Source organism: Gigantopelta aegis, chromosome 2, assembly GCF_016097555.1.
Source record: "Gigantopelta aegis isolate Gae_Host chromosome 2, Gae_host_genome, whole genome shotgun sequence".
NCBI lineage: Eukaryota > Metazoa > Mollusca > Gastropoda > Neomphalida > Peltospiridae > Gigantopelta > Gigantopelta aegis.
Window position 1 is genome coordinate 10,104,936 of NC_054700.1, and position 25,915 is coordinate 10,130,850.

Consider the following 25,915-nt stretch of genomic DNA (forward strand, 5'->3'; position numbering starts at 1 on the left):
CACTTGCACCTGCCAATGTGGGCGGGACTGCTGGTGCTCACTTGCACCTGCCAATGTGGGCGGTCCCCTCTCCCACCCACCCCACCCCAACCCTTTTCCTGTTCTGGACGGAGGGGCCTGCGCCCAAGGGCAGGACATAAAGCGTTCACTTGATGCATTGTCTGTCTGGGATCGATCCCCGTCGTTGGCCCATTGGGCTATTTTTAGCTCCAGCCAGTGCACCACAACTGGTATATCAAAGGCTGTGGTATATGTTACCCTGTCTGGGATGATGCATATAAAAGATCCCTTGCTGCTAATCGAAAAAGAGTAGCCCATGAAGTGGCGACAGTGGGTTTCGTCTCGTATCTGTGTGGTCCTTAACCATATGTCTGATGCCATATAGCCGTAAATAAAATGTGTTGATTGCGTTGTTAAATAAAACATTTTCTTCCTAACCAGCACTCATGACAGGCATGCGCTGCAACAGCTTGCTGTGAATGTGCACGTAAAACCCTATGACCTAACCAATCGATACAATAATTGGAAGACGAGTACAAGAAATCGAGGTTGCTTGGTCCAAAAAGGACGTCATGCATACATGATTAATATACAAAATATGCTTAAAATAAGTTGCAATCACTTTAGCTAAGCCAGGGTTTTTAATTTTCAAAACGAATAACATTAATGGACAAAATATGTGCAGTGAAATTAATAATTGTACAAGAAGTATGTTTAAATTTTTTACATCTCTCCCACGTACATTTGTTAACTGATACATGAGGATTGGCAATGCTAGGGTATGCTATTCTTTTAAACATGATTAAATATCATGTCTGGAATATTTGTAATATCCATTGAGCTCGTACATTCCTCAAACCAGTTTCCAAAAAAGAGCACCATACTCCTACAACACAACCGTCTTGCCAGAGGACGTCACAAATACCCACTCCACCCCTACCACCCACCCCCTCAAAAAAAAAAAAAAAACTCCCATAAATATGAGGTCAAGATTTGTGAGCTGTACAACATTATTAAATGCCAGAAGCATACGTATATATATCAGTTAAATATTTTGAAGAACTTGTTGAAAGTTGTCGGTGTTTTCTTGACCGCGTTTTTCTCGTCTTTTTTCTCTTGCGCACCTTTCGGCGATTTCGGCCGCCTCTGGTGCAGAGGGTTGAACGCGGAGCCTTTCTCCTCCGAGATGAAGAGAGGTTGCAGCAGGTGGCCGTACTTCTCCTGGTGAATGTCGTGGATTATCCGGTGGAAAACGTCCTCCACATCCTCAAAGTCCTCGGCCGCTGTGATCTCGAAGAACATGCAGTCGAACTCTGTGGCCAGGCCTGTACCCTCCGCTTTGCTGATTTGCCTAAAACAAAAATAATAAGTACAGTTTTGAAAGTTTAAAAAGGGGTCTTTTGACACTGGCGTTAAATTAAGGTTTTAAAGTTTATAAGCGAAGTCTTATGACACGGTCGTAAGTAGGTTTTTTTTTTAAAGTTTAAAAGCAGGGTCTTGTGACCCGGGCATAAGCAGAGTTTTGAAAGTTTAAAAGCGAAGTCTTATGACACTGGCGTCAAGTACAGTTTTGAAAGTTTAAAAGCAGGGTCTTATGACACGGGCGTAAGCAGAGTTTTGAAAGTTTAAAAGCAGGGTCTTATGACACGGGCATAAGCAGAGTTTTGAAACTTTAAAAGCGAAGTCTTATGACACGAGCGTTTAATAGTTTTTAAAGTTTAAAAGCGGGGTCTTATGACACCGGCGTTTAATATAGTTTTGAAAGTTTAAAAGCGGGGTCTTATGACACGGGCGTTAAGTACAGTTTTGAAAGTTTAAAAGCGGGGTGTTGTGACACGAGCGTTTAATACAGTTTTTAAAGTTTAAAGCGGGGTCTTATGACACGGGTGTAAGCAGAGTTTTGTAAGTTTAAAAGCTGGATATTATGACACGGGCGTTAAGTACAGTTTTGAAAGTTTAAAAGCAGGGTCTTATGACACGGGCGTAAGCAGAGTTTTGAAAGTTTAAAAGCGAAGTCTTATGACACTGGCGTAAAGTACAGTTTTGGAAGTTTAAAAGCGGGGTCTTACGACACGGGCGTAAGCAGAGTTTTGAAAGTTTAAAAGCGAAGTCTTATGACACTGGCGTTAAGTACAGTTTTGGAAGTTTAAAAGCAGGGTCTTGTGACACGGGCTTAAGTATAGGTTTTTTAAAAGTGGGGTCTTATGACAGGCGTAAGTACAGTTTTGAAAGTTTAAAAGTGGGGTTTTTGACACTGGCATTAAGTAGTTTTAAAAGTGGGGTCTTATGACACTGGCGTTGAGTACAGTGTAGCCAGTGCACCACGACTGGTATAACAAGGGCCATTATATGTGTTATCCTCTGGAATGGTGCATATAAAATATCCCTTGCTAATCAAAAAGAGTAGCACATGAAGTGGCGACAGCGGGTTTCCTCTCAATATCAGTGTGGTCCTTAACTATATGTCCGACGTCATATAACCGTAAATAAAATGTGTTGAGTGCGTCGTTAAATAAAACATTTCCTTCCTTAAGTACAGTTTTGAACGTTTTAAAAAGTGGGGTCTTATGACAGCGCATGTGTTGGGCGCGGGTTTGAGTGTTTCTAACCTCTTCCCCGCTCTATCATTTATTTATTTTTTATTTTAATATATTTTCCAGGGGAGCATGACTCGAATACGAAAATAATACTGTTCGCAGTAATCCGACCACCGAGTCATTTTTGACGCCCGTCTCTTCAATCCAACAAGTTGCGAAATACTTCCAATCGTTTGAAGAAACTGTCCTTAATACGATCGTTTTACGATTTATTTAATTATATAGGTCATCCCCCACCCCCACCCCGCTCAAGCAAAGTACCCCTTCCCCATAACGTTTTGCACACGCGCTTGTTATGATAAATTTAGGTGTTTTTTTGTTTTTTGTCACTATATATAGGCTACAGATAATGATAAAAAAAATAGTCTGTGCGCCCCCACCACCCCACCCCCAGGGGCGTCGGAAGCGGTACGGCCGTACCACTTTTTGGGCCTGGAACGTTTTTTCTTCCTGTGGTGCTCACATAGTATATATCTCATCACATACATTGCTTTCATGACCGTAGCGACTTTTAATTGCTTCCAACGCTCCTGAATCCACCCCAACTTTTTCAGATATCATTAGTACGGTATTAGACCGGTAATAATAATTTAGGCTACTGAATCTTATTTACGGTTGCGAGTCCTCCAGCTAATTTTCAGGAATGGGGGCTACTCAACATTCCGAGTAATGGCCTAAACATTTTGACACGTACGACTGTTCACTATTCATGAGGTTTACAAAAAAACAACAAAAAACCCAACAACAAAACAACCAACAACCCAGTCTGTGAGCGTCTCGCCATCCCAGCTGTCTGTCATAACCCTTCCTAGGCTTATAAATACCGTGCGATCCTACGTCTTGTAGGAAAGGTGTTGCAGGGGTGCGTAGTGAAGGGAAGAGCGAAGTTTTAAAGACTGAAGACAGATACGTGTTCGATACAAACGATAATGACTAACACAGGAGTTTTGGCGTTGTAGTTTTCGTACTACTGCACTTCACTAAGGCACGATCTCTCCCCTCCCCGAGTTGGCATTCCGCATCTAGAGCAGCCGGTACACACAGTTTGTCAATATTTATATTATACATCTTGTCAATGAACCATTTTCACACTCACTGAACCCTGCGAAAGTCTGCGCGATGATAACGTGCATTCGGGTGTAACGAGCTGCTTTTCCTATCTGCCACGCTCCCCCGTTCTGGTTCGTACATCACACGCAGGCCTATGCCAAACCGCACAGCATGTAAACAAGATTCACTGACGTCATTAACACATACCAGATGTTTTCGTTATTAGCTGATATAAAATGATGCCAATTTTCACATCAAGTTATGTATCATTATTGGTTGGTAGTGCTGCACGCATTGCTGTTAATTTGTCCTCATTAAAGGAAGGCTTTTGGAAAAAACCAACAACCCACGCATGAAATACATTTTGTAGCCGTAAATTGCTCACCATAAAGTTGGGGGTGGTGGTTAATCACTTCAGGTGAGACCTGTGTGAACAGGGGAGAAGGAACGGGGGGCTTTATCCCCATCCCCCTCCTTCCCCAGTTGAGGACAAAATATACGCTTTCAATCCTACACTAAGTACAGATAAAACATGGTTTGTAGGCTATAAGGAGCTACCTTTCGATCAACCAAGTCAAATCAACAGTTAGCTCCATTTTCAAGTTTGATAAACCGTTATAAAGTATGCGTCAAAATACGGGGCATTTGCAAATTCAGTAGAACCAAAACCAACCCTCTCAAACCCACCCAAAACCCCTTTTCTGTCCTGGACGGAGGAGCCGGCGAAAGTCGACACCTGCTCCCATGACAGGCGTGTGCTACAACAGCTTGTTCTGAATTTGCACGTTAAAGCCTATGACCTGATCTGGCCTGATGGCTTGTAACCCACCCACCACCCATCACTCCCCTATTACAGACTGTGGACCGTCTACTAGTAATTGTGGCCCCCCACCCCCCACCCCCGATATCGTTCCTACGGGTCTGCTTCTCGATTTGGTTGTTATTGTTGGGGGGGGGGGGGGGTGTTGGGTTTGTTTTTGGTTTTTTCTTTTTGTTTGTTGTTGTTAGGGGTTGTTTGGGGTGGGGGGGTGGGGGGGGTGGGGGTATTATTTTTTTTTTTAAAGAAAGAAATATTTTATTTAACGACGCACTCATCACATTGTATTTACGGTTATATGGTGTTAGACACATATATTGAGAGAGTAAACCCGCTGTCGCCACTCCATGGGCTACTCTTTTCGATTAGCAGCAAGGGATCTTTTATATGAATCATCCCACAGACAGGGTAGTGCATACCACGGCCTTTGATATGCCAGTCGTGGTGCACTGGCTGGAACGAGAAATAGCCCAATGGGCCCACCGACCGTGCATCGAGCGAGCGTTGTACCATTATTATTATTATTATTATTTTTTTTTTTTTTTTTTAACGGCGATATCTGTCTAAGACTTCAAATTCGCACCTGTATCTCTCCAGGTCTATTTTGTTGCCCACCAGGGCGACTGGACTGTCTCTGGAGTTTGACTTCAGGTAGTTCGTGATGATCTCCAGGTACTCCCGCGCCTTGTGGAAGCTCAGCCGGCTGGTTATGCTGTACACCACCATGAAGCCGTCTGCCCATTTCGTGTACCGGTTGGGGTCACCGTCCTCCTGGAGGAAAACAAGAAAGAACTAAACAGTTAAAATTATTATATATTTTGTTTAACAACACCTCTTGAACACATTTGTCATTACATATACTGTAAAACGGGTATTATTCGCCAATGTGTAATTTTCGCGTTTTCCACGTTTTTAATTTAGCCGCGAAAATTACACTTACGCAAATAATAAAATATATTAGAACATAATAAACAAGCAAAAAAGTCTGAGTTAACATGGTACATTTACTCAAAATACACTAGGTAGTATACTACCGCGTTTTTATTTACGACTTGTAGAGTTGTTTAAGTTATCAACGGCATCATAGGCGGCCTGTGTCGATTGAACTTCTTCGATCGTTAAACACGTTGAAGGGTAAGGTAAAACAAGTTTCAGGTTTGTTCGCGCTCTTTTTTTAACCACTGCAAAATTAAACCTGCCATAACGCATACCATTTGTCATTGATTTATATACTAGTATATAGGTCACCTGGTGTACGGGTCCCAGGGGCGGATTATTGGGGGGGGGGGGGGGTGTAATAATTCCAGGCTAAAAAAACCCAAACCCACAACGTAGGTCTAAACTGATGTCCACGTAAAAGTTATATATTTCAAATTATAAACATTTACATATTGTTTCGGACCCCCCTCCCACACACACACCTAAAGCATAATCCGCCCCTATAATTTGTGTGTGGGGGGGGGTGGGGGGGGGTGGGGGTGGCTTTTGCCCGAATTAAACGAAAATGCCCCAATCTGGATAACAACAATTATTCATAATTTATAATTAGCATTAGGCCTACTACCAAACAGCTATATATGGTTGCAAACGAATCACTACACATTTTTACATAGATTATGTATAGCTACTTTTGCCTCAAAACTGTCACATGTCTGCTTTGTGCTCACTGCACTAGAAAATCCAGGCATTGCGATAACAGCCAGGTCAGCTAGTCTATCTGCAGTACGAAGCCCGAGTACTCTGACGGTAAGGGAGTTAGATGGACAGTTATCACGCTTGCTAAACGCCGGAGACTAATCTCTATCAATATTGCGCAATCTCTGCCTACCAAACGGAAGTCAAAGACTCCCGCTCTAATGCAACAACAATCCTATGTTTGACTTTAAATACATTTACATCGATAATTTTCGGGCTCCATGATTTAATTTTTTTTTTTTTTAAAGCATATTAATCAGTAATACACACACTGCAGGAAGAAACCCAACGCAAATACGTATTTAACCGAAACATTGTTTTGCTAAAAATGGTAAATGTCGATCAGTAGAACGACAGTGAGTACATTCATAAAATTCATTAAATATGTTTTGAATAATTATTGAAAAACAAAGAAAAAAAAAATTGCCCCGGAAGGGAGGGGGGGGGGGGGGGGGGGGGGCTAGCCTGAATCCCCTCCCCTGAATCCGCCACTATACTGGCAATGCTTTCATGGAGAGAAAAGGAATTATTGTTTAACTGCAGTGTAAAGCATGTATTTCCCCATGTGTAAGAATCTGCACCTCAGTTTTTGTTTGATTTGCTTTTGTTATTGCAACTTTATAAAACAAAACAAATGGCATTTCGATAGTTTCCGTACATTACGGATGTTACCGGAAACATAACTATTACGTCAACAATATGATGACGTCACGTTTCAATGCGATTATGGACATCAAATTTGTGACAGGTATCGTTATTTGACATCCATGAGCATATTTAAAGTGTTCAAGTAAACATATTAAAGTATTTGGTATGCCTTTATAATACATTAAAGATGGCGAAGTGTGGATATCACCAAGACAGGTCAGTGTGCTTTCTTTCATATGTATATATGTATATATATATATATCATATCACTACTAAGGAATAGCATTGGGCACGCCCATTACATAAATCACATATTTTGAGACATAACTATGCAAATATTTAGAACATAAGTATGCAAATTACATTATTATGCAAATTATATACCGAAAACGTAGAACTATTTCCACCTGTCAAAATTGTTGACAAACAAACATGGCGTCTTTTGAAGTCGGAGATAGCGTTACTATCGATAAAAAAGGAAGTGCTACAATCGAAGCAACTCTACCTTCCGGTAATTATATAGTTATGATTGACGGGTCCATTTATCAAGCTGAATTGTCACCAGAACGTTTACAGTTAGTGCAAACAGGGCATAGGGTAGATCCACGGACATCGAAGCAGACGCCACAATCCGGCAGGCCCAAAAACAAAACTCGTAGATTTGTAGAAGTAGATAATACGATGATTGGTAATGTAATTACAGCAAATGAAACTAAGAATACTGCCAAAAAACCTCTATACGACATGCACATTTTTGAAAACTATCTACAATCAATCAATGAGTCCAGACCAATATCGATACATCAAATGCCCCCCAAAGAAGTCGATGTAATTCTGTGCAAGTTTTACATCAGTGTACGAAAAGAAACCGGGTGACATTACGAACCGAACAGTCTTACCTCTTTCCAAAGCAACATCGTAATAAATGTGGCTCAGCCTAAAAGTCCTGTTGTCCCCCTAAAACGACGAAGAATCATTTTCGACAGTGATTCACTCAGACTGAACTTGATGAAGCCCTTAAATAGGTCAGTGACGTAGATAGGCCTATGTCTGACAATGACGTAGTACTCAGCAAAATGCCGCGAAAAGTTATTTTGAAAAATTTGGCTAGTGTCAATTATTTTATTATAATTTCATTGTTTATATATAAAACTGTTAAATTAGTATTAAATTGTTTAAATAGCTACAATCTTTGTTTCCGCTTTTAACCTAGTTTCAACTGATTATCAGCTGAGTGATTGACATGTACATGTATTCATACGTCATAACAGATTGTTACGTCCGAGCATTGGGGTTTTGTTTATTAATCATTTAAGTGAAAAATAAACAAAATTGACAGTGATATGATAAATAGAATTCGTCACTCGTATTTTTTAATATGGGAAATATCAACCTCGGCCTGTTAATCTGTATTTGTCTCGGCAGAGCCTCGACAAATACAGATTAACGAAGCCTCGGTTGATATTTCCCATATTAAAAAATACTCGTGACGAATCCTCTATTTATATATATATATATATATATATATATATATATATATATATATATATATATATATATATATATATATTATGTTGGTGAAATATCTTTAAAATATTTATTAGTGATATATAGAGAATACTCCCCGAGTGTCTTGTGATATCATAATTTATCAGCACAAGTTGATAAAAGTATGAAATCCGAGGCTTGTCGAGGATGTTATACTTTTATCAACGAGTGCTGATACATTATGATATCACAAGACACGAGGGGGGTATTCTTTTTATCATCCATTGTAATTTTTTTCCTTTGCGACAGTTGTAAACAATGTCAGTAATGTGGGTTGAAAGTCAACGGTAGACTCATTTACTAGCAGAACGGCAGTGGCGTGACGTCGCTGATGGTAGCTTTAGCGCTGAAACAAACACAGTGATGTAATAAAACATTGTCTTGTGACTAACATTTAACCAATCAGAGATATCGCAAATTATAGTGCCAGCGATATCTCCTACAAAAGCCTTTAATGGATGATAAAATCGTGTTATTAATTACTATGGTAGATAACGTTTCAGGCGCTGATACAGGATTTTATATGGAGGGGTGTAACGTTTAAAAAGAGTAGGTCTACCTATACAAGACTGGCGTAGGAAGCGGGAAGGGGGGGGGGGGTACATGTTACCCCCGCTTTTCTTGATCCAGTAGCAGCAGTTATGGTTTATATATATACATGTATATATATTTATACACACTCTCCCCGCTATAGCAGTTTAAAACATATGTTACGGTATTCATTGCAGTAAAACATGCATTGCAGATGATTAGTCAACAGCACAAACTCCACTATATTATTTAACATTGTCACGGGGATTCTATAATACCCGTAACTGAATAAAACACGATTATCCAAATATCTCTCCTAACTGTATATCTATTAGATCTCTCTGTAACAGGCGGTATATACCCGCTGTGGCTCGTCTCTAGGTATATCAGAGATACGATCTATACAAGTATATATTATTATTATAGTACGTTTAGTTCACTAGAAAACACAACAAAAACACAATACACTTTGGAATCTGTATTATCCTACGCTGACAAACGTACAGCCGTAGTAGTTAATTAATAACAACAACAATAATAACAACCCAGAACTGATCACTTAATTAGTTAATCTCTAGGTGTCTAGTTTACACAATATGCGAATCACTTCACCGTGACACAACACCCACACGTGTGATAATTGAGAAACGCTGCCAGGAGAACTTAATTAATAAAGGAATTACAGCACTATTCCTAACTGGTTAATTTTTAATTAACCCTGAACTACTCGTTCAATAACGTGTGATAATTGAGAAACGCTTCTAGGAGAACTTAATTAATAAAGGAATTACAACACTATTCCTAACTGGTTAATTTTTAACTACTCATTCAGTAACCTTGTAACACAAAATTAATACTGGTACCTATCACAATAAAGACAATAACCTACAGTTTACCTAGGTCTTCTAGGATGACTGGCTGAGCTTTATATTACCAAATACTCGTATAATGTTAGAACAAAAAGTCTACGATTTACTTCGTCAGATGACCGAAGACACTGTCTAAAGAATATTGGTATAATACAGTATTAAAATATTTAAAGTCACATCAATCACATCAAGGTTATACAACAGAGCAGAAAATATATAATTACCAAAGTCCCGTCTGAACTAATATAGATCGTTCAGTGGACGACGTCCGTGATCCCCTGGAGCCTTCCTAGTTCTCCTCATAACTCTAAAATTCTAGCTATTTATTATACAAATCAGAATATCGCCTGGTAGTACAAGGCGGTCCTCCCCCTATCATCTGATATTCCACCTCTCCCAGAGACGCATTTTTCTCTTTGATCGCCAGACTTACTGACGCCATCGTCGCCAAATCACGGTTGTAAAAACTGCACTCGCAGAGGTATTACGTAACTACTGGCCACATGGCTCCGCACCTGGGCTGGGTGTGTATTAGACGACCATCGCGCAGAAGTATTACGTAACAAGTTGCCCACCTAGCTAAGTGCATTTGGAACTGCACACGGCCTTCTAAAACAATTAATAACGCCACAGGCGAAAAGAAATTAAGAGCATGTACCGTCACAAACATATTCAAAACAATGCTAATCAGTGATTCATCTGTACATTTAAGATATGGGAGATTAACAAAAATTAATGAAAATCCTAGATATTTGAAGGGAAACAACGCAATAAACGCGATATTCTGTGTTATAGTTTAATTTACAGTTATCCATAAATACAATTTTACATTTTGAAAATACGGGAGGGCGTGTTCAAAACTCCAGTGGTATATGAGCACGTAAAACTAGATACCTACCTACCTGCCTACCATCCCGAGTCCTACCTCCTCGGGGGCATATATATTTCTTGGAGAAAGCGAGCGCGTGTGTGTGCGTGCGTGCGTGCGTGCGTGCGTGTGTGTGTGTGTGTGTGTAGGGGGAGGGAGTTGAAACGAGCCTGACCAGTAAACCTTTATTTATTTTAAAATTGCCATGTTTGTCCATGTGGAGAAGTTACTAAATTACTGGTCCCACTCATGTCTCAGCCCACCCTCCCCCGCTTACTTTTTTTATAGTTAATGTATATACATATATATATATATATATATTTTAAAGAAGGTATACTCATTTTGCTAATCTCCCCATAGGCCTTTTAAAAATAACAATAACAAAAAAGACCAAAAGAAACAAACATGTTACAACAATAGGCTTATAATAACCAAATTCTCTCTCTCTCTCTCTCTCTCTCTCTCTCTCTCTCTCTCTCTCTCGCTCATATATATCGGGAAAATGCCTTTTCAGTTCTAGTTTATTGCAACTGAAGCAATATGGATTATAAAGTTAATGAGTTTCGTTTTATGACACCTTTCGTACGAAACGGTGTCTGAAATCTGGTGGCTTCATGTTATGGCTGCATACGTGTATCCTGGCAATTTACAGAAAACGTGACTTAACCCCGAGAAACCATGTGGTTAAATCAAGTTCTGGTGTTAACAGCGTCTGCATTAAAAAAATAAGCCAAGCGAAGACGAATGTTCTGTAAAAATAAATATGCTTAGCTGTTTATTCTAATTATCCATCCTGTTGAAATATGTTGCTATAAATAGAAAACTGGTTATTTTTTTATTCAACTAAAAGAAACTCAGTGGTTAGAGCGCCAATGTGGATGGACTCCCCCTCCCCCCCCCCCCCCCTTGCACACCTGTTGGTATCGCAAGGTGATATCCCACACATACTGTGGGTTGATTTAAAGACATCTGATTGGATGTTCCATAGTGCTAATCTGGATGTCAAAGCAAAATCGTCCACTGAAATTAAAACTACCGAAATCTAATCTTTGTGTGTGTGTGTGTGTGTGTGTGTGTGTGTGTTGTGAATTTGTGTGTGTCTGTTTGTGTGTTGTGTGAGTGGTGTGTGTGTTGTGTGAGTGTCGTGTTTGTGTGTGTTGTGTGAGTGTCGTGTTTGTGTGTGTTGTGTTGTGGGAGTGTCGTGTTTGTGTGTGGTGTGTGTATGTATGTGTGTGTGTGTGTGTGTATGTGTGTGTGTGTGTGGGGTGGGGTGGAGTGGGCTCACTTGAGGAATAAATGTACGGTTGTTTGTAGTTCTAATTTAGTATTAAGCTGGCAGCCCTCTTTCGATAACGGTTTTGTCAGTCAGAATTTGTATACTCTCATACGATACGAAACATCGGTTTTTTAAAGCGACCGACCCTATTTTTTAAACACTACGACACAATGTTCACTGTTAACAGCCGTTCTCGATAACTGAAGTCTGACATTAATGACCTTAGAGATTTTACTGTTTACATTATCCATTTCCGCCATCCTAGTGTTTTCAAATTTCTAACACTACGAAATGCAGTTTTCATATTTTTGGAAACGCACGCACCAGTTATGGAGAAAGGATATAGTTTACTTTTAAAGGGACATTCCTGAGTTTGCTGCAATTTTTAAGATGTTATCGACTAACAGACTTTTTGACGACTGTAATTACATTTTTGCATATAATATTAGTGGCTGTATATTAAACACGTGTGTTTCTGATCGTTCTAATATTTGTACTAGGTTAAATTTAATTTTATTTCCTAAAAAATATTTTTTGTACGTACGAAATTATTTGAAGACAAAATCAAGGTTGGGCTTCTTACAAATATTAAGACGACCAGAAACACATTAAATATACAGGCACTGATATTCTAAACAAGAAAATATATTCAATATGTAAGTTTAAACGTAGAAATATTTTATTAGTCGGAAACATCTTACAATGCAGTAAACTCGGGAATGTCCCTTTAAAGAGTACTCCGTATTTCTCCATTTCAGTGTCACACTCTTTGTTTCTTTCTATTGTAATTTTATCCCAATGTGTTAGGCCCCTACAGGTTCGTTGATTGACCAAACTTAGAGTCCATTTTAACGGGTTCAAACTAGGGCATGTAACTTGAAACATTGGTGTAGGAAGCGGGGGTGGGGTGGGGGGCAGAGGGACTTTCTAGCAGCAGCGATGGTTTACATATATATCTGTGTGTCCCCCCCCCCCCCCCCCCCCTTTTTGGCACCTTCCTACGCCCGTGTTAAATGATAAAAACCTATAAGTACCACACAAGAATGTTTGGCGCAGGAAAATTTTTCCTATATATTGTTGCGCGACCCATCGCCACCTTCTCTTGGCACCGTGCATTATACAAAATAATCACAACGTCTTATCGATAAGAAAATCAAATGTCAGATCAACATATTACTGCGGAAGCTAGCAGTTGGCGCATGCGGATTCGACACAAAGACCGCAGGGTGATCGTGTTTACGGTTACCTAATCTGTAAGTGTTGCTGCTGTTTTCAAATAAACTCCAACACACGTAAACACTAGACGGATACAATCAGATTTCTGAGATTATTATTATTATTTTTATTTTTTTTTTTTTTTTTACAAACAGCTACCTCATATACTTGTACAAGACACTAGAAGAAGAAACACACACACACACACACACACACACACACACACACACACACACACACACACACACACACAAAAGAAAAAGAAAGAAAGAAAAAAAGCCAACAAATATCTAATTGCTTAAATAAATGAAAGACATTCCTTTTATTTAGAGGCGAATATGCTTCTAGGGATGGGGTGGAATGCAGCTTAGAAAAGCTGCCTGTCGACTCAACGCGTGTAAAATAGAGGGATAATAAACGAGTTGCCAGTTATTATCAAATTTATGGGTCCAACGATGGGGATCGATCTCAGACCGCCCAGCATCAAGCACGCGTCCCGACCCCTTACAGACACAGTATGCTTACTTTGTCGCACGTGTCCATGATGTGTACAATAAGATCCTGGGTCTCCCATTCCTCGTGTTTCGTATAAGTTCCCTCTGAAACGATAATAAGTATTGGATAAGCTAAACAAGTCCAGATAAAATTAACTACATGTACTTTTAAATTTACTCTCTGTAGGGAATTGAAAATAACTATGTATTAGAAGAGTTCAGATGCAAAACCCCCCACAAATAACCAACGATAAATCCATTTTAGTAATTGTTTGAAACGTTTTTTTTATGCTTTCAATGTAAAACATATCAAGTCCAACTAAAGGACAGAATTAAAAAAAAGAAAAAGTATGAAGGTATGAAAATCAGAACATAACGACTTCAAGTGAGAAATGATAGTAGAAGACCGTTTTTTGTTTGTTTAAAAAACAAAGAAAAAAAGATGGCGTTGATCTATAATTGCGCATGAATTTTAAATAAATATAAAAACACAACAGGGTTTTTATTTTGCTTTATTAAAGATTGATGTTATGGGTGTATACCACAAAATCAGTGCTCATAGACAATAGTAACACTAATTATGTGGCTAAAGTAAAGCTGCTGTATTTAATCAACACACACTGATTTTATATAACTAAAGTTTGTTTTGGCTAACGACACCACTAGATCACATTAATTTATTAGCTATTGGATGTCAAACACTTGATATTTTGACATATCACTTTCAGTGTTAACGGCAATCTAATTAAAATTAGCTCCACTGGTTAATTACTATTACCTGTGGATCTAACAGCACCCCGTTCGAGGTCATGTCCAGTTAACCTTTCATTCGACCATTCAAAACCTTACTTGCAAAATCATGCCAGTGATTTGAAAAAAACCTTCGGTATTATGCCGAGGGTATACGAAACAATTCGGGTGAATTACGAAGTATGCCGGAAACTAATTTCAGTATAAAATTTAAAATAAAATTCGTTTCTTTTTGACCACCCGATCTAATCTAGCGACCAAATTTACTGCATAGAATTTTCTTTATTAATTATATTAATTAGAGATGCGCATCAACATTTTAAAGGCCCACTATTTAATTTTTGGTTGTAAATTTCAAAATTGTCCGCTTAATTTTTTTTTCTGTCCCGGGACAAGCCCCTGGCTATCCAGAGACAGGCCCCGGGACGGACATGCTCGAAACTCTAGTGGTATATGAGCATGTAAACATTATTCGCACTCGCGCGCACTCAAGACGAAAACCCCCCAACTGTGATGGTATAGCCATAAAATCTGTTTATACTAATATACAATTCAGAGTTTATCACTGCACTTTTCCTCTTGTTTTTTAATGTTGAAATAGACCAATACGTTCGCCTATTGCATAAACAGTCTCGCCCGATTTAACAGGGAACGTCTTTGACTTTTCTAGTCCGCACAAAAAGTAGTATCCGATTTTTAATAGGACCCCGCACATGTTTTAGTCATTATAGTGTTTAGCACATTGATATTAGGTCAAATTAAATCTCAATAAAGTACTCTTATAACGAACCGGAAGCAAATTTTAACATCTTTTTTTTTTTACTAAAAGCTATTTACAACCGTTGCTCTTTTAGCTGACTTACGCATCACAGACACATGAATGTCAGGTTAACTATACGTCACAGTCTAATCGATTTCCATCGTGTAGTTTTTCATTGGTTGTATGACATTGGTGATCTGGTCATCACCTAGGAAATTGTTAACGAACGTACGTACATATGTTACCAACCATGTGTAACCAAAACTAACGCATGGTGTTCACACCAACGGATGTGTAAAAAAACCCACAATTTGGTGAGAACATCATAAGGATGTTTTTAACATATCACTCGGCAGTAACACACGTGTGCTGTCGATTTAAAGACAGGAGATGGATCGGTGGCCACAGCCATACCATCCAGTGAAATAAGCGCATTTGAAATTGATTGGTCTATGACATTTATGTTAATCTGAAATTGATTGCTATGGGACGCATAAGCTAACTGCAAGCGCAAACGCTGTAACGTTTAGTGTGAAAATACGTTTAAATGTATTTTAAACATAGTGTTAGAGGATTTATAAGAAATTAATACGCATGTACTACATTCGTGTCTGTTAGATACAATTGGTTTTTTTTACACATCGTTATTTAAAAACATCGAACATGGATACGTTTTGAAACAACTTAATGTAAGATAAATGTTATCTAACTGTCACTCATCAGGGTTCGAAATTAGCATTTCCTCCAACCGCCCCAGTTTGAGTGGTGTTTTTTTTAACGTTTTAGGAAGGTGGACCAAATTTAAATAATTTTGAATCATGTAACAGTCTCTATTTAATGTACTTACCCATATCGGGATCATATTCCATTATAAAGCGTCTCGTGATGTATTTGACTGTTAACGCTGAAATGGAAAATAATATGTGAAAGTGAAAATTGTAATACCTTACAATTCATTAATAAATATTGTGCTCTCCCCCTCCCCCTCCCCTGGGGCAATTGATCAGCTAATGTATTCTAGGCGGACATTATATGTGTCTACACACACACCCCGGTTTTCAAAATAAATAATCAAATTGACGTGTTATTCGTTTTGTAAATTTGCTTAACAAATTTTGCACAGTATATATGAACTGTGTAATACGCTATGACATGTTTTGACATGTGGTCAGATTATCTGAGTCTGGGTGCACTTGAATGATTGACATACCTGACATTTACATAGTCATAAAATAAAGTTTGAAAAAACTATCAGTTTTAGAACTTGGCACGGAACTGCAAACAGCGTAGCATCTAATTGATTAGAAAATTATGTAGCGTTACAGCGGTCACTACTCTATAAATTTTACTTTTTCTTTTGAATTGAATTTTAAGACTATATAACATTTAAAAATGATAACAGCAGCTTGTTTAAATCACAGTCAGTAATAAGTGGGGATGGGAGTGGGAGTAATGTCTTATTCCCGACATCCAAAACTCAAAGTAGAATTCAATAATGTGGCTAAATTATGTTTGAAATTCATTTTAGGAAAGGGATGTCATCTTCGTTCAGCGACAAACCTGCGGATTTTAAATTACACTATATCGCGGCTAGCATATGATAAAAGAAAATGGAAGAAATCTTGGCACAAAATAATAATAATAATAATAATAATAATAATAATAATAATAATAGTAATTAAAGTTAAAGTTTGCTTTGTTTAACAACACCACTAGAACACATTGATTTATTAATCACCGGATCTCAAACATTTGATAATTTTTATATATAGATAACATTTAGTTACCCACCCCCCAAAAAACCCCAACCCCAACAACAACAAAAAAATCCCCCAAAACCCCCAACAACAAACAAAATAGTTACGGTGATTTGGTGTCTAATGCTAGGTTTAGACTACCAACTGCTACGACATAGTTGGCCAAATGTCAACTGTCACCACTTCTACGCCTGTCCAGTTGCTAGTCTAAGTGCTCTTACATCTCAATTTTTGTCCTTCGTATACAACTCGGTTATTTCTCGCTCTAGCCAGTGCACCACGACCGGTATATCAAATGCCGTGGTATGTACTACCCTGTCTGTGGGATGGTGCATACAAAAGATCCCTGCTGTTAATCGAAAAGAGTAGCCCATGAAGTGGCGACAGCGGGTTTCCTCTCTCAATATCTGTGTGGTCCGTAACCATATGTCCGACGCCATATAACCATAAATAAAATGTGTTGAGTGCGTCGTTAAATAAAACATTTCCTTTCTCCAACGACCGTTTAGTTGTCAGAATTTGTGGAAATTACAACGCAACCGTCGAGTTGTCCAACATTGTGCTGGCAGTTGGTAAGTCTAACCCTAGCATAACAAACGGTCATAGCGTTACTTGTCTCCATCATGAGAGAAAAAACCTGCTGCTACCACATCGGTTACTCTTATCAAATAACTGCATGGGAAATATTTGATGCAATTTCCAACATATGATTATCATTTTTAATACATTTGGAAGTTAATTTAATTTAATTTAATTTAAATAATTTAATTCAGCTCAACTCGGCTCAGCTGATGTCTGTCACTTTGTCATTTTAGTGTAAGTTGTTACAATGCCAGTTTTCCAAATTTGAGACAATCTAAATATTACCATAATTGTACAAAGTTATTTCATTTCAGTTAAGGCAAGTTGCCTTAACTTAATTGAAATTAATGTAATTTAATTCATTAAAAATTTATTTTAATTTAGTAAAATGTATGTCATTTTATAAAATTGTTTTCATAATCTATGCTGGTGTTCCAATTTTTTTAAAAGTTAATTCAGTTCAGTTCAGTTCAGTTATTTAATTTGATTTATGTTAAGTTTACTTAATCCCATTTATTAAGTTAAAATTTAATTTAATTTAATGATATACATGCATGTAATTTTAATTCGTTTTTTCTTTTCTTAGGGTTTTTTCTTCGCAAACTATTCTGGTGTCCCAAATTTCAGACAAACAAACAAACACACAAGAGAAGAAGAATAAAAAAAAAGAAAAAAAAAAAAAAGAAAAGAAAAAAGAAGCAGAAGTAAGCCCGTTATTTGAAAGCATTCTTGAAGTTATTAGTTGTCTGCTGGTGCGTGGATCATGGCAATCTAAATAAGATGTGATTGTGGAAAGTAACTGCCAATCATGCCACACTACATTTTACACTCACGGGAGATTCACCCCTTTGGGTCGTTCCAAGCTCACATAGCGAGATGATAAAGTAGCAGTATTGGACATAAAATTGTTTTAGGAAATAGTATCTGTGGGGGTGGGGATGGAGGGGTGGGGGGGGGGGGTACGAGTGCCGTTCTGTGAAGCATAGTCGACCCAGCAGTATGTTTTGATCAATAGATAATTCACGTGTTGAGGTCGTTCCAAGCTCACAGAGGGAAACGATAAAAAAAAGTAGCAGTATTGGATATAGAACTATTTTGAAATTTGGCAGGGGTGTGGGTGCGTAGTAGTTACGTGCCATAACACACATTCTAGCCAATAGCATGTTTATAATATTTTGTGTGATGCTTGGAATCATTATTTTCTGTATTCTTCACCGAAAGGGGCTCTTCTAATTCTGAACGACAGTGCCGTTATTAATATACACGATCAAGCCCGTATTTCTGCACAATGCAGAGTCGAATGGATATTTTGCCAAATAGTGGACGAATCTCTCTCTAGTGCCTCGTCTATAGGAGGACATCCACTTCCGATGAGATCCTTTACTGGAAAATACATCTTTCCCGCATTGCTTAAAAGAGGACTGCCACTCCAAGACTAGTTTACTAAATCAAAAACTCGCAGGTGAACGGATACCATTGGAATAATTAATGCTGTTTCTGTTATTTCTATCGTGTGGGTAAATCAATAGGGGGAGGGGGAGGCGGATAATCATTCAATTTGTTATCCTGCTTTTATTGAATAGTATAAGATCATCAATATAGCGAAAACTTAAATATTAAAAGTTTTAGCGAGATTCCTTTGTACTATAAGGTTGTTTCCTTTTTTAACGACAACACTACTGTACACTGATTTATTGAAGGGACAGTCCTGAGTTTGCTGCACTTTTTAAGATGTTATCGACTAGCAGAGACTTTTTGACGTCTGTAATTACATATCAAATATATTTTTCTGTATAAAATATTAGTGGCTGTATATTAAACGTGTTTTTGATCGTTCTAATATTTGTACTATGTTAAATTTCAGTTGATTTCCTAAAAAAGATTTTTTCGTACGTACGAAATTATTTGAAGACAAAATCCAGTTTGGGCTTCTTACAAATATTAAGACGACCAGAAACACATTGAATATACAGACACTAATATTCTAAACACGAAAATATATTTAATATCTAAGCAAACTCGGGAATGTCCCTTTAATCACCGGCTCTTAGATATCAAACGTTTAGTAATGTTCACATATAGTCTTAGAGAGGAAACCTGTTACATTTTTTCATTTGTAGCAAGGGATATTTTATATGCACCATCCCACAAACAGGATAGCAAATACCACGGCCTTTGATATACCAGTATATAGCTGGATTGAGAAATAACCCAATGGGCCCACCGATGGGGATCGATCCCAAACTGATCGCACAAAACGAAAGTGCTTTACCGCTATCATTAATGTGCTTGGTGGTGTCGTTATACAAAAGAAACTTTAAAAAAAAAGTCTCAGAAAAAATCGCTCCAACATCACAAGATTAAGTGTGCACTCGCCAGAACCAAAGAGTGTAAAGTACTAAATAGTGTGTCTATATTTAGAAGAATAATAACGGTGCCAACTGCAGTTCATTTTGCCGGAGAAGTATATATACAAGGTCCTAACTTGCTAATGTTTTATCTAAACACACGCTGCAACATGGCGCATCATTTCGAAACAGTTGCCGTGATTGTGTTCTTGGCCGCAACAACCAATAAAGGACATCTGACAGAACGTCGTGTTACTGTACGAACTTTAAGGCGAAATATCCTAGTTTCTTTTAAAAAGTAAAGTTTGTTTTATTTAAAGACGCCACTAGAGCACATTGATTTTTTATCTTATCATCCGCTATTGGACGTCAAACATATGGCCATTCTGACACTGTTTTTAGAGGAAACCCTAGTTTTTTTTAAAGGCGCAGACCCTAGTTTCAACACGTAAAAATGGACACTAAGTTTGGTTAAGTTACAAACCTGTAACACATTTGGATAACGTTACATGAGAGTGAAACAGGAGTCTGTGAAGTTGAAACGGTGACATACTGTTAAAGGGACATTCCCGAGTTTGCTGCATTGTAAGATGTTTCCGAATAATAAAATATTTCTACGATTAAACTTACATATTAAATATATGTTCTTGTTTAGAATATCAGTTTCTGTATATTCAATGTGTTTCTGGTCGTCTTAATATTTGCAAGAAGCCCAATCTGGATTTTGTCTTCAAATAATTTCGTAATTTCGTAATTTTTAGGAAATAAAATGAAAATTAACCTAGTATAAATATTTGAACGATCAGAAACACGTTTAATATACAGCCACTAATATTCTAAACAAGAACATATATTTAATATGTAAGTTTAATCGTAGAAATATTTTATTAGTCGATAACATCTTAAAACATTGCAGCAAATTCAGGTATGTCCCTTTAAAAATAGACTAAAACTCCACTCCATAACCGTTACTTCTCAGACGCACGTGCGTTTTTTTTAATATATATATATATATATATATATATATATATATATATATATATATATATATATATATATATTGCATTTTGTGGTATTAGAAACACCAGGATTACCAGAAAAAATTCGGTTGCACGTCATTGTGTGTGCTCTGCCAAATCATGATGACGTCATATTTAGTACCGACAAGGTGATTGGTTTGTTGGCGTCAAATCGTCCAATAGTAGTGTACGTTAAACCAATGCATGATATTTTCTCAGTGAGAAATTATGATTTTTATTTTCCCCGTTTTGAGTGCCTGCTGGGGTAATACATATTTTTATTTAATTATGCACTCAACACATGTTATTTACGGTTATATGGCGACAGACATATGGTTAAGGACCACACAGATATTGAGAGTGGAAACCCGCTGTCGCCACTTCATGGGCAGCAAGGGATCGTTTATATATGCACCATTCCACAGACAGGATAACACATACCACGGCCTTTGATATACCAATCGCGGTGCACTGGCTGGAGCGAGAAATAGCCCAATGGGCCCACCGACGGGGATCAATCCCAGACCGACCGCACATCAAATGAACGTTTTACAACTGGGCCCCTTCCATTTTTGATAAATAAAATTAAAGATTACTTATATTTTATTGTTAAATATAGTATCAATATCCGTGTTTCTGTTCATACCGAAATAATACTGTAATAACGCGAAATGCATATTCCATAATTCTAAAAACGCATGTACCTCTAAGAAGTAACGGTTATCAAGATGAGCTCTTGTTTATTTTTAGAGAGTATTTTCTCAGTTCGACGCCAGCAACTCTTGTTTCACTTTATTGTAACTTTATACAGATGTGTTGCAGATTTACAGATTAACCAAACGTAATGTCCATTTTCACGGAATGAAACTAGGGTCTGCGGCTTTAAATCTGCATAAGATTATCGCGAGGGTGTGAACACACAGCAGAGTCTGTTCGTTTGGTGAATCAGAGATATCTTCCCTTTACAGGATAATTACATTGTGAGATGTGGTAGTATTTATATCCGTGGTGTTTATGTGGATCGATACGCTGCAGGTAAGATTTGATTTCGTGGTATACACCCTACAGTCCGTGTGTGTCAAAAAGGGATAGAAATATTGGCATGCAAACGTGAAAGACAAGACAAGCAAACAACAACAACAAAAATACCCACGTATCTCTGTACAAGGCAGAGTGGAAAAGTTATTTAACGAAACTTTGAAGGAAGGAAAATAAAGAAAGAAATGTTTTATTTAACGACGCACTCAACACATTTTATTTACGGTTATATGGCGTCAGACATATGGTTAAGGACCACACAGATCTGGAGAGGAAACTCGCTGTCGCCACTACATGGGATACTCTTGCCGATTAGTAGCAAGGGATCTTTTATTTGCGTTTCCCACAGGCAGGATAGCACAAACCATGGCCTTTGTTGAACCAGTTATGGATCACTGGTCGGTGCAAGTGGTTTACACCTACCCATTGAGCCTTGCGGAGCACTCTTTCAGGGTTTGGAGTCGGTAGGTGGATTAAAAATCCCATGCCTCGACTGGGATCCGAACCCAGTACCTACCAGCCTGTAGACCGATGGTTGAAGGAAGGAAGGAAACGTTTTATTTACACAGACATTGAGAGAGGAAATCCGCTGTCGCCACTTCATGGGCTACTCTTTTCGATTAGAAACAAGTGTTCTTTTATATATATATATATATATATATATATATATATATATATATATATATATATATATATATATATATATATATATATGCACCATGCCACAGACAGCATAGTAGATACCACGGCCTTTTATTACACTAGTTGTGGAGCACTGGCTGGGCTGGAACGAGAAATTGTGGCTGGAACGAGAAATAGTGGCTGGAACGAGAAATAGTGGCTGTAACGAGAAATAGCCCAATGGACCCACCGACGGGAATCAATCCTAGATCGATCGCACATTAGGCGAGCGCTGTACCACTGGGCTACGTCACGCCCCGCGAAATTGATTACTCCCATGAATGTCAACCAGGTATCTCGTCTATACGAGGACTGCAACTCCACAGAGTTTTACAGATCGTTGCATTCTTATTGCATGGACCGGCCTCGGTGGCGTCGTGGTTAGGCCATCGTTCTACAGGCTGGTAGGTACTGGGTTCGGATCCAAATCTGTGTGGTCCTTAACCATATGTCTGACGCCACCATAACCGTAAATAAAATGTGTTGAGTGCGTCGTTAAATAAAACATTTCTTTCTTTCTTTCTTTATTGCAAGGGGGCAGGATTTAGCTCAGTCGATTGAGTGATCGCTTGAGATGCTTGCGTCGCAGGATCGAACCACCTCGGTGGATCCGTTCAACTGATTGTTGGGTTTTTTCTCGTTTCAATCAGTGCACCACAACTGGACAAAGGCCGTGGTACGTGCTTTTCTGTCTGTGGGAAAGTGCATATAAAAGATTAATTAAAAATGATTAAGAAAAATGTAGTGGATTTCGTCTTTTGACTACGAGTCAACATTACCAAATGTTTGACATCCAATAGCCGATGATTAATTAATCAATGTGCTCTAGTGGTGGCGTTAAACAATACAAACTTCCTAATTGCACTGTAGAAGGTCAGCCACTCCCAATGATGAAAACAATTTTTAAAAACCCCAACAACACCGCAACATACAACAACTTGGGATGGCTGTGTGTGAAATACCGAAACTAGGTCACCATGACCTGCTTTTCCCGTATTAATACACGGGGGGTTGAAGGAAATCCTCGTCTGGGCCATATTTCCTTGTCAAAAGTTTGTTATGTTTAACGAAACCACTAGAGCACACTGGTTTTTTAATCATCGGCTATTGGATGTCAAACATTTGGTAATTTTGATAAATAGTCTTAGAGAGGAAACCCACTATATTTTTCCATTAGTAGTAAAGGACCTTTTATATGCACCATCCCACAGACAGGATAGCATATACCATGGTCCATAGCACATACCAGGACAGCAAATACCATATACCAGTCGCGGTATAATGGATGGGACAAGAAATGTACCCCATCAGTCCACCGACGGGGATCGATCCTAGACCGACCACGCACCAGGCTGACGCTTTATCACTTAAGCTACACCCAGCCCCGACAACTCGCATTCATGTTAGATTGAGTTTGGAATGACCCAGTCAGTCTACTCATTCTAAGACTCGCTTATCGCACTGACTTCCCCACGGATAAGATAGCACATACCGTAACCTTTGATTAAATCGGCTCTGGAGCACTGGCTGAAACCGGGAAATACGTTCTCCGAGACGGCACCATTCTGCGATATCCTACATCTAATATCGTACTCCAGGCGTACCCTCTACGTGCTGACGAACCAAGGGAGCCCAGGTTCAAGGCTCCGCAAGATCTAACGAATTCCTGATGACGATAAGTTTGAAGTAGCAGACCCTATTTTTAACCAGTGAAAATGGAAAGGGAAGATATCTCTGATTCACTAAAGGAACAGACTCTGTTGTGTGTTTACACCCTTACGATAATCTTATGCAGTTATAATAATCTTAAAGTCGCACACCCTAGTTTCGTTCCGTGAAAATGAACACTAATTTTGGTTAATCTACAAATCTGTAAGACATTTGGATAAAGTTACGATATGATGAAACAAGAGTCTGTGGCATTGAAACGGGGAAAATATTATTAAAAAAAAGAAGAAGAGTAGAGCTCGTCTCCATAACCGTTACTTCTCAGAGGTAACACTAAGCAGTAAAATCTAATTAATGTCTGATTTCTATGATCAAAACAGGCTCTAATAGTGAGCAAGATACGCTGAAGTGTTTATAAATTAGGGTTTGTCACTTTAATTTTTCAATAAAATTCCCCTGTGATCAGCAACAGCGAACGGCGCTATCGTTCGCGAATTATTTGATTGATTCGCCAAGTAGGTTAACGTCAAGAGTTTGAACAAAGCAAGCCAAGAGATTTGATCGTACGACCCAAGAACGTTAGGCGAGCGCTCTTATCGACTGAACTAAATCCTGCCCTATGTTTAGTCAACTATTTGACTGGTTCCCGACGTGACCACTTGGTTTAAGATGAAGCGCATAAACAAGTTTGGCAGACGTTTTTCTGCTCGGTCTGGTGAAAGATAGTACTGGGTGAACTACCAAAGTTGTTCCAGGCCTTTGTTCAGCCATCCATTTTTTTGGTAAACGCTTACAAACTATTTTAACTGGTTCGCGTGAAGCGCATAAAACGGACGTTTTTTCTGCTCGGTCTGCCTGAACTCGGCCCTGGCCTATATTCAGCCATCCGCTTGTTGGCTTTTTTTTTTTTTTTTTTTTTTTTTTTCTAAACGTTTGCAAACTATTTTGACTGGTTCCCGAAGTGGTCATTTGGTTTATCGTGAAGCGCATAAACCAGTCTAGCGGACGTTTTTTTTTCTGCTCGGTCTGCCTGAATTCAGCCCTGGCCTATATTCCTCAATCCGTTTTTCGCTAAACGTTTTCAAACTATTTTGACTGGCTCCCGAAGTGTTCATTTGATTTAATATGTAGCGTAAAAATAATAAAAAATAATAATAAAAAATAAAATAAAAATAAAAATAAAAATTGCAAGTGTTAGCGACAAACGGCAGGCTGAACGTACCCCCAGGAGATAGGAGCACAACGTACAAACTAAAAACAAAATTGCAAGCGTTAGCGACAAACGGCTGGTTGAACGTACCCCGGGAAATAGCGAGCACAACGTACAAATTAAAAACAAAATTGCAAGCGTTAGCGACACACGGCTGTCTGAACGTACCCCGGGAGAAAGGGAGCACAACGTACAAATTAAAAACAAAATTGCAAGCGTTAGCGACAAATTGCTGGTTGAACGTACCCAAGGAGATAGGGATCACAATGTAAAAATTAAAAACAAAATGGCAAGCGTTAGCGACAAACGGCTGGTTGAACGTACCCCGGGAAATAGCGAGCACAACGTACAAATTAAAAACAAAATTGCAAGCGTTAGCGACAAACTGCTGGTTGAACGTACCCAAGGAGATAGGGAGCACAACGTACACATTATCACGCGCACTGGCAGACATCATAAATGCAATTCACTTGGCGCCCAGCTGTCCTGCCACT

The 25,915-nt window shown here is 38.6% G+C and overlaps 1 protein-coding gene across 1 annotated transcript; it reads right to left on the reverse strand.

Moving 5' to 3' along the window:
* Nucleotides 1–622: 622 nt before the first annotated feature.
* LOC121381019 (ras-like protein family member 12) lies at nucleotides 623–25,915 on the reverse strand. The gene is made up of 5 exons (XM_041510099.1): nucleotides 25,824–25,915; nucleotides 15,966–16,022; nucleotides 13,640–13,713; nucleotides 5,048–5,235; nucleotides 623–1,351 (listed from the first exon to the last, which is right to left on the reverse strand). The coding sequence occupies exons 1-5, from the start codon at nucleotides 25,876–25,878 to the stop codon at nucleotides 1,042–1,044; spliced, it is 684 nt and encodes a 227-aa protein (XP_041366033.1). The 5' UTR covers nucleotides 25,879–25,915; the 3' UTR covers nucleotides 623–1,041.

What these genes read in the sequence shown, in the direction of transcription:
- LOC121381019 (XM_041510099.1), bottom strand. Translation starts at nt 25,878, where the DNA reads ATGATGTCTGCCAGTGCGCGTGATAATGTGTACGTTGTGCTCCCTATC. An exon ending in TGTGCTCCCTATCTCCTTGG is followed by an intron (nt 16,023 to 25,823) that starts GTACGTTCAACC and finishes TTTCCATTTCAG; the next exon opens with CGTTAACAGTCAAATACATC. An exon ending in ATAGACCTGGAGAGATACAG is followed by an intron (nt 1,352 to 5,047) that starts GTGCGAATTTGA and finishes TTTTTGTTTTAG; the next exon opens with GCAAATCAGCAAAGCGGAGG.